A 9,996-nucleotide genomic window follows, 5' to 3' on the forward strand; every position below is an offset into this window, starting at 1 on the left:
TAATTGAAGTGATGAATATTTAGGGCATCTACTCTGGCATTGGATATTCACACACATCCTGCTGCAAAAATACCCCAAAGTGATGTTTCTCACTTCAAAGGCAGCTTTAGGGAAATGAGCAAGCAAGGGAGGGAGAAAGAGAATGGAGGTCAGGCAGGAGTGATATGAGGAGAGGAGCCTGCAGACACGCGTCAGATTAATTCTCACTAGAACTGCCCCTCGCCGCTAATCCAATTCTGACCCATTAACCGGCTCTGCCAGGTTGACACGCCAGCCCTTTGAAGGAGCCCCTTTCAACCACCCAGGAGGCTTCCCCTCGAGTCAGAGGACACTCACTCTCTCCTGACTGTACGTACAGCAGCACACGGCCAGCGCACGGCCTGGTGAATCTGTCAGAGGTCTGAGATGAGGGAGGGAGGGAGGGAGGGAGGGAGGGAGGGAGGGAGGGAGGGAATCTGAGTGGCCGACGGTTTGAAATGCAGATATGCAAGTCGGAAACTGGGAATGGTGGAGAGAATTATCAAAATGAACAACCTGGAGGCAGAGCAGGTCAGAGTCTCTTCTCTGTCAGACATGCAGACAGGAGGGTGGAGGGGAGTGTATACACAGATACTGTGTGTGTGTGTGTGTGTGTGTGTGTGTGTATGAGGCAATCAGCCAGAGGATGAGCTACAGCTCAAGGGCAGCCGCTGCCTTGAGAGAGTGCTAAGCATCCGAGCGGTGCTGCAGATGTTCTGTCTGACATGCTACTCTCAGCATCTGCTAATCATTGGATGCCCTCTGGGTGTATAGGAAAAAAATACAGACAGACAGACATGAGAGACACAGAGATAGGAAGAGAAAAAGAAAGAGAGAGAAAGACACACACAGAGGGAGAGGTAGACCATGCTTTCAGTTTCTAAATGAGACGAGAAGACAATCATTTATATATAATGTCATTAATTTGACAATCCCGGCATTCAGCTCAGACCAAAACAACACAACTCTGACCTGGCTCCCTTTCCTATGCTCTTGCTCAGCAGGAATGCGCCAGGCTCCAAAGCCACACACACACCACACACTGATCAAACACATTGCACTGTATTAGAGTTCAAGGGCAAGCCTCATAACCCACCACCCAGCAATCTGAGCAACACATGACACCCTCTAGTCCTGCTGAGTAATATGACTGCAATTCCTCACTTTATTATTACTATGAACCTCAAAGGGGGTTTCTGGACGGGCCTGCTCCCCACCTGTCAGGGGTGACATTTGGACAAGTGTTGGTCTGTAGAGCGCTTCCTCCCTCTGATGCTGCCCACTCTCCCCCTCTACATCTGGCCTCCGCGGAGCTGTTGCTGGCGGCAGTTTGGGAGTGCGACCGCAGAAGCCTTTGTCCTCGTTGAAGAGCAGCTGAACCAACAGGAAAGCTAACCCCAGTCAATTAATTGATGGAACAATTTCAAATTATTGGAGGGCTCTCAGCAGGGGAAAGGAAAACGTTTACAAATGACGTGTGCGATAATTGCTTGTTATTTTTTTTTTCTTCGACTTCGCTATTGTTTTGTTTTCCCTTCTCTTTAAGCAAAATGTGGAACTGTTTGCTAAAATACAAGTTCTGTAATGGAGTAGCTAAGTCAACAGTTTCCCCACATGTACCTAATCATTGTGTATTTACGATGTATCCTGTCTGAACACCCAGATGACCCAAATCACTTCCATACAGGCACTCTGTAAAACGGCCTGAGCCACATGAATGCACCATGCAGACTCCAACCACAAGACTTCTCTTGATCATCAGGTCCCGTGCCGCTGTAGACCCATCTGTGCCCAGCTGTGAGTCTTTTCTACCCCCCAAAAAAACTACCCAACATCTTAAAACCCTGTAGACTAAAGAAAGACCAAGCAGAACCTTTTTAAGAAGACAGAGAATGGATCCTTCAATCAGAGCTGTACAGTAAGCAAGTGTTTCAGTCCCACAGCACATTGTCACAACTGAAAATGAGGCAGTTTTATGCTAGCAACGTCTGTGTCCATTCAACTTACAAGCCTATCTTACGAGACCCAAGAGAAGCAGAAACATTCACCATCATTTCAAAAAAGAAATGTAGATGCTTGAATAGATCAACCGTACAAAGATGCAGCTGTATTCACTAATGCCTCTATAGCAGCTTTGAAGAACCCTGTGAGAGACCCAAAACCAGGCCTACAACTGAGTCAGAGGGAGAGGGAAAGAGAGAGGGAGAGGGAAAGGGAAAGAGAGAGCACAGCACCGACAGCCCTCTTACTGATGGTGGGGGTGCGAAGTGCCTTGGACTGGGAAGGGAGCAGCTTACAGTCGGAAAGAACACGGGTGACTCACAGAGAAAGGAAGAGGGAGACTTGTGGAGAATTCTTGGGAATCCCACAGAGATGGTTCTCCCCTCTCTACTCTCCACAGAGCCAAGCCCAAGAAACTCACAGGAGCGAAATACACACATGCTAAACAAATCAAAAGGAAGCAGTTGGCAATTGAGTCCAATTCACTTTTAATAGCAGAAGGTCAGTCAGTTGACAACAGTTGGTCTAAAATGAATTCTGGTCTGTTGTTGTGCAGGCGTTTGGCTGAACTGATTGGAATAGAGATATCTAAATCAATGACTGTTCTGTCTGAATTTGTAGGTCAGGCAGATGGATTCATCTTGGCTGGAGACAGCTTGAGCTGAAAGGACTCTGGTAAAATGGTGGGTTCCCTCCTTTTTCCTATTCACTGCTTCTCAGTTCAACATTACTTTATGGGGAGGCAGTTTAAATTCGGTCTTGATACATTCATGGCTGTTTGATTTGGAATAGCTTAGATGGGCCTACGATTTAGCCTTGGACCATGTTTGAGTAATATAATTTATTGCAGATCAGATTATGTATTAAGCAATGAGGCTGAGCCATGTTTTACTATTATGTATGACTCACTGGATCATGTATTGTGGCATACGTTATGTTTGTGTGACATAATTTAGGAGTGATCAGCTGTGGAGCATAATGGAAACCTGTCCTGTGTATTCAAGGGGCAATTCTCACCCCAAGTGTTAGTTTTAGCGGCTTGCTTGCCATATTTTTCCAGTTTAAAAGCTGGCAACCATCTGCAACATCTGGTTCAGATGGATGGGTTTATGTCAGCAAGGAGAAGCTCAGAGGAGCACAAAAGAGCGACAAGACTTTTTGCATGCAACTCATCATTCAGAGCGTACCCAACAACAAACTCATCAACAGCAGTGTGTCAAAGTCAACTACATCTGACAACAATATAATTGTGACTCATGCTCAAGACTTTCTCCATTACTTTGCATGTGGAGCAGGTGAGTTTATCATAGCTAAAACAAAGACCTTATCATGTCCAAATATAGTGAGGATATTTCTGAGCTTACACAATCCATTTCATACCATCTCTCAATAGCCTCAACTTGGTACTGTAGGTCTCTACCTCCACTGCATTTAGTAACAGCAGCCTGTCTGGATCCAGGACAAGTAAGCAAAGAGGAAAACCGAAGTCTAGATAGAGGGCATACCACAGCGCAGCCTCCCTAAATGACTTCTCTTCCCATCCAGAACAGTGCACTGCTCGAGAGGCAGAGAATGGGAGGGAGTCCGGCTGTGGAGAAGGCTGTAGCATTTTGATAACATGGCACAATATTACATAATCCTGGGGAGATGACGGCCGAAGAAGGGGGGAGGCAAAACACTTCAGTTCAATTGACAGACGTGGGGAAGACACGGTTAGAAAGGCAAACAAGAAACAAAAGTAGTTAACTGAGTAAATACAAATTGTGGAAAGTCATACATTTCTATTGCCGTTCCAGCGGGGATGTTGTTTGATCTGGAGCTCTGTACTGTGTCATTCTCCCTGAACCAGGAGAAGAGGTCCATGTGAGCCTAGTCTCACCATTTTTCACAGTGAATTCACATTCTTTGCATTCCTCCAGGAGACCACTGCAGTTCATCTCGGACCAGAATGACAGACTAATTCACAGACTAATGTGCAATTTACAACATGAAGCTTAAGTAGCCTACATATAGGCCTGTGTGATACAAAACAGGGTTGAACTTGAGTCAATTGTAGGACCAACAAAGCAGACACCCAAATATGTATGTTGATGTAGGCCTGTACAATATTTTTGTGTCAATCAAAAAAGGCCTAGGCCATCTAGATCAAAGGGCACATTACCACCATGGCCATTGGCCACACTGTCAATGGTATAGCTTTACAAATGTAGATGGCCAATCATTATGCAGTAACATACCTCATGTTGGGTCAAATTCAACCAGTTTGTCTTCAGTGTTCTTTAGCTAGCTACATTCAATGCTTGAGTAGCACAGGTGATTTAGAGCAACTGTGGAAAGAAAACAGCTATGAGAGCTGTCTCTTATCCCCATCAGGCAGATCCTTCACATCAGTGCGGAGACCCCTGCTCCCCTTCTCTCCACTTATTTCTATCAGAAACAGAGCTAGCTTAAATATTTAATTTGGCTCTTCCCGGTGAATGGAAAGGCCTGGAATTTGCCTCGGCCCTGATCCTGGAGGTACATCAAACACAGCAGCTGTCATCCCCCTCTCTCAGTCAAAACAATGTCCTCTCATGTAAACGTTTCGCTGTTTGTGTTGAAATGGTACAAACCAAACAAGAGAGACCCAGAGAGGGAGACAGAGTGAGAGACAGAGAGCTGAGGCCCCATCACAGCCACACTGTACAGTCTTGTTTGAATGGTCTCCTCATTGCAGCACGGTTTAAAGACTAAATGCAAAGCCTGGCTGCATTACTTGCGCAGGAACGCGTTTCCCTTTTGCTGTGGTGGTGTAAGTGCAGCAATCTGATTATTGGCCTATGTAACCTCGCTATAAACACCCCTAAATAGGATAGGTTCGAGTCCACCCACGACTGCTTCAACCACTGCTACTGGGGCACTACACTAACAACAAGATGTTTCATAATCATCCACATCATACATTTGCGAACCCAAAACTTTCTAGCAATTTCTAATATGCAGGTCACTTATCAGCCTACTTCACCAGAAGCAACGCTGCAACTGGTACTGACGTTTACTTGCTATAAAGTCACACAACCTATGCCATGTACAAACTAGTGGCTGGCTGGCTTCACTAGTCCGTTGTTGACCGATAGTCTAGACTGCTTATATAGTTCCCAATATAATTTGCTAACCTAACCAACTACCCAGTCGACAACGCCGTCTGATACTATCAGTGATAGCTACAGTATAGTAAAGAGAGTACGTCTACAGCCACCCTCACCCTGGTACCAGCAACATTTTCGCTCCCCAGCCAGGATGCACTGCCGGCGGTTGCTTTCCCCCCTGTGCTAAGTTACTGGGTTGCTAGCTAGCTAAGTTAGTGGAACGCGTGATAAAAAAAAAAAAAACATTTCTATTTAATTGACCATGTTATATGGTGTTTGAGCAATCACGCACTCAAAACATCAATGAAATTTCCTTTGGAAGATAAATACATTCCCTAATGAAAATAATGAATTGCTCAAACTTTCAATAACATTCAGCAAGCTCCTTTTCAGCTACACAAAAACATGGCAAGCTCTTACTCTCAGGCTACTACACACATTTGAGCATGGATACATTTTCGGGCTCTAAAATCTTACCTGTTAAACGCAGTTTTACCGGGCCATTACGCCGAACTCCTTGGTTAGACATCTCTTGCTTCCAGCTTGATTACGCGTGACAAAAAATATTTCATATACAGTTACTGTATAAAAACTAAAGGTTTATCAACCCTTTCGCCAGTTTTAGACCGAATTAACAATAATGGAGTCAAGGCATTGTGGCCCGGATGTGGACAGCACTGCCATCGTGATCACACTGACTGAGCTACACAATCGCTCACGCTTTAAAAAAAAAATGAAAAAAAAAATGTAATGTAGCTCTCGAAAAGTGCATTAGATTAAAATGATATTACGCGACAGTTAAATAATATGAAACAACCCGATTTTCCACTTCACATCTTCAGGTCCCGGCCAGCCTCAGAGCGCTGCGAGTTCAATCCTCCTCCTCCGTGCCAGGCGAGAGTTGAACTGTTGAGCTCGTGCGCCCTTCAGTGTATGAACACCACTTCGGGGAGGCTACTAGCGGCTGACCGGTGACGACATGGGGATGGAAACAAAGCTGCCAGTGCTGTGAAATGTGCATCATCACTTGTAGATCATTTTACACAATGTAATCGAAAATGTTGCGTTTTCATGACAGCTTTATTGACAGATAAAAGCCCTGTGTATCAGTGTGATTATTTTCCCTATACGAGGGGGGACGGGACTGATACTATTTAATTACAATTGATACATAATGGTACTTTTATCCATTCCCATTAGTCTAACAACATAAAAATGAAATGTTTCATGCGGTTTCATTAAAGAGTTTTATTTACAGACATCTTTAAAACATTTATGTACATTTCAGACAGAGTTCAGACAAAGAATAGAGGTCCATTATCACAAACAAAGGACAAACAGTGGCATAGGAAAAACAAACAGTGGCAGTGTACAACAGAGATGAAAGGAGACATGGTGGCATTTAGAAGTTGAAAGTGCTTTGGTTGTCACTGAGCTGGAACGCATATCCATCAGTCGTTGTTTCTGGGGCAACACATTGGTCTTCCTCTTCCTGCAAAACAGAAGTGGATGAATTGTCAGGTGTCAGATCACACAAGTATGAGACACCCCCCCTCATGTTAATTATTAGTCTTAGTTAATTATTAGTTTGCACACAAGCTCACCTCTCCAGAGAAATATTTCTCAATCAGGTTAAGGGAGGCCTTGTATACAAGCTCATTCTCATGGGACTGCAGGGCTTCGATCTTGTCCAGTCCACCAGATTCCTCCACCATCAGACACAGCTTATCAGTTTCATCAATCTTATCTCCTGCCTGATGGATACACACAAAAGAACAAGAACGTGTGAACTACTCACCAACAACCTTTACAGACGCATGTAGATATGTACAGTAGTATTGAATCATGGTTCTCATCTTTATACAACACAAACCAATTCAGTAATGACGCAACAGTCCACTTACCAGGAAGATATTGGTGATGGCATCCAAGATGACAAGGATGGTTTTGCTGTCCTTGGTGGAAAGGAGATTCAACAGAGGCTCCAGCACATTAGCTTGAACAAGGTACACCACTTGCTCAACAGTGCCCCCGCTGGTGTAGTTGGTGATGGCCCATACTGCCTCTTTCTGAGTCTTATAATCACCCTGCGAAATGGAAAAAAGGGGACAGTCAATAAAACTCAATTATGAAAAATTAAAGAAATACATTCAGGCTCCATTTGACACCACACTGGAATGTATATAAATATAGGCTAGCCAATTAAAGGATCGTCTCAACATCCACATTAACAGCCTGATGCCCTCCCGACCCCAACGTACCCGTCGCAGGATATCCACCAGGTGGGGGACCAGGCCAGCGTTGATGACCTCCTGGATCTGAGAGTCTCGGCCAGCAGTGATATTGGACAGGGCCCAGGAGGCCTCCTTCTGGATGTTGGCCTTGTGATGGCGCAGCAGGCGAGGGAACATGCTGAGGGCATCGGAGTTCAGCACCGCCTGGGTCTGCTCGTCACTACCAGTCACAATATTGCCAATGGCTCGCAGAGAGGGAGTCTGAGGGGGGAAATACAGGAGTCACACAGGTGAAGAAAACATCAGTCAGTATTCATTGTGTAATACAGAGTAGAGTGATACATGAGAAAACCTTTATGTAGATATGGATGACTAGATAGACTCTGGTGAAGTAGGCACATTTGGAGACAGCCCACCCCGGGGTAAAATGCAAAAGGCCTGTACCAGAACAGAGAGCTCCCCAGAGCCGAGCAGCTCGACCAGGCGTGTGACAAGGCCAGTCTGCACCACCACCTCGATGCGGTCGTTGGGCCCGTCTGTCAGGTAGGACAGGGCCCAGCAGGTGTCGGCCAGCACCTCCTTGTCATCATGGTGTAGTAGACGGATCAGGGTGGGGAGAATCTGCTGCACCGCCGCCAGAGGGGGAGAGGGGCTCTTGTTGCGGCACAGGTTGGACAATGTCCAGGTGATGTTCCTCAGGTAGCCAGACTGGAGAAATTAGACAAGAAATAGAACAGGAATAACATTTACTGAAGTGCCCATTAGTTGAATTACAACACCTCCTAGTGGCCAACGGTAGTAAAGCATCACAGCAAGTCAAATACAGAGGAATAGTGAAGGCCTACAGCTTATGAAAGGTGAATAGGGTTCTGATTATAACCATATTGTTGGCTGATTCCAAAGAATTTGAACAAGTTCACATTCTAAATTATACACAGCTTACTCACACCAAATACTTACAGAGAACACAGACAACTCAGGGACAGCGAGCAGACTGAGCAGGGGTGCAATAGCTCCGTATTTGATGACCATGTCTCTGTAGGCTGACCCATCACCTGTCAGAAGGAAATAAGTCAATGTTAGAGGGGAACAATTCTAATTGGGGGAGTTGTTATGACAACACTGAATAGTGCTGAAAATACAGTAACAGAATAAATAAATTCTTACCAGCAATGTTTCCCAAAGCCCAGACAGCCTGCTCACTGATGTGGGTGTGTGAAGACCTGACAAGACTAATGAACGCAGGAATGGCACCGCCCTCCACAACAGCAGTGGTCTGGTCAGATGTTCCAGATGCTATGTTAGTCAGAGCCCAGGCAGCCTCAAACTGGATGGTAGGTGAGTCCACCAGGCCCAGGAAGGCAACAAACTTAGGAATCAGCCCACTGCTGATGAATGAGTCAATGGGGGGATGCCTCTCACGAGACAGCAGCTTCCTGCATTCAGGACATTAAAAGGATGGTTAACACACTTCGCCATAAAGTTTGAAATCTGATATAAAAATATTGCACAGGCTCATAGCCAGCTCTACAGGAATATACTTTCACCTTGCAGCTTGAGTAGCCTGGTGTTGTGCATCCAGGTTGTTGCTGTTCACTCCACTGAGAATCTCCTCAACTGTCCACTGCCTAGTGGCCTGCAATACACACACAAACATGAGCATGGTTTTCCAGTACTATCAGTGTCCCAACACCCCACCCTTATCCCTTAAGAGTGTACTTGTTACTCCCCCAGATGGATTTAAAAAGGACAGGAATGGTGCAAGTATGGGCTCTCACACCAATCATATGCTTTATAAATCCATTTAGGGAAGTGCACACATCAAAGAAAATGGTGGAGAATTTAGACGCAGGGCCAAGTTAATTGAAAGAGCAAAAAAAAAAAAAGGGTAACTTATCTAGCCATCAAATATGTAGCTACCCACCTGGCTATTTTGACTCTTCTCTTGAAGCGGGGAGGTCGCCTCATCAGGGAGACAGGAAACATTTCTTCTTTTGAAGATCTGATCGTCCTTCTTTGCTTTGCGAAGTTCGACGTTCACTTCAACTCTCCTGCGACGAAGCTCCTGAATAGTGGGAATCATTGGTTCATTTTTTTGTAATTCAGCTGACCACATTGTGTGTTACAAGTTTTGAAAGACACAATATTTATGGTAAATTACTTACATTGGCGTCTTTACCCTTGTTCTTGAACTTGTTCAGGCGATCAGCGTTCTCAGACATGTTAGCAAACTGTTAGCAATGCTGCGATAGAGGTAGAAAAGAAGATTTCTGGTGCACCTAAAACAAAACGCAAAACAATTAGCTGAGTATCAAGCTAGCTAAGTAAAGACAAGTAGGTAATGTGTGTTAGCTTGCTATACTTCTGATATTAGATTTCCTAAAGTAATATAAATTGCAGTCACAATTAGAAGCAAAACAAAGAACAAATTCACGAAACACGCACCTATAATTAACTGATAATAGAACAATGAATATACAATGTCTAAGAACACGGAAGAATAGTAGACACGCGCTTACCCAGCCCTTGTTCAGAAATTCTGAAGTTTAAAAATTCGTGCAGATCTTTAAATTCCTGCCTATAAGCTCCCTCATTGGTCTGTTCGAGTAAAAGCA

General features: G+C 44.7%; 2 protein-coding genes across 2 annotated transcripts in view; both read right to left on the reverse strand.

Moving 5' to 3' along the window:
- Nucleotides 1–6,017, reverse strand: part of smurf2 (SMAD specific E3 ubiquitin protein ligase 2) — a 43,634-nt gene extending 37,617 nt beyond the window's left edge. The window contains exon 1 of the mRNA XM_083677531.1: nucleotides 5,625–6,017. Within this exon, the coding sequence (XP_083533657.1) occupies nucleotides 5,625–5,676 (52 nt within the window). The 5' untranslated portion in view covers nucleotides 5,677–6,017. The remainder of the gene's footprint in view (nucleotides 1–5,624) is intronic.
- Nucleotides 6,018–6,284: 267 nt separating this feature from the next.
- On the reverse strand, nucleotides 6,285–9,661 carry LOC310809167 (importin subunit alpha-1-like). Its single transcript, XM_083676353.1, has 10 exons — nucleotides 9,547–9,661; nucleotides 9,306–9,446; nucleotides 8,929–9,017; nucleotides 8,549–8,817; nucleotides 8,342–8,436; nucleotides 7,826–8,089; nucleotides 7,409–7,642; nucleotides 7,052–7,234; nucleotides 6,752–6,901; nucleotides 6,285–6,639 (listed from the first exon to the last, which is right to left on the reverse strand). Exons 1-10 carry the CDS (start codon nucleotides 9,601–9,603, stop codon nucleotides 6,550–6,552), a joined length of 1,572 nt encoding a protein of 523 aa, XP_083532479.1. The 5' UTR covers nucleotides 9,604–9,661; the 3' UTR covers nucleotides 6,285–6,549.
- Between the last annotated feature and the right edge of the window lie 335 nt (nucleotides 9,662–9,996).

The sequence above is a fragment of the Argentina silus genome (genome assembly GCF_951799395.1).
Source record: "Argentina silus genome assembly, chromosome: 9".
Lineage (NCBI taxonomy): Eukaryota > Metazoa > Chordata > Actinopteri > Argentiniformes > Argentinidae > Argentina > Argentina silus.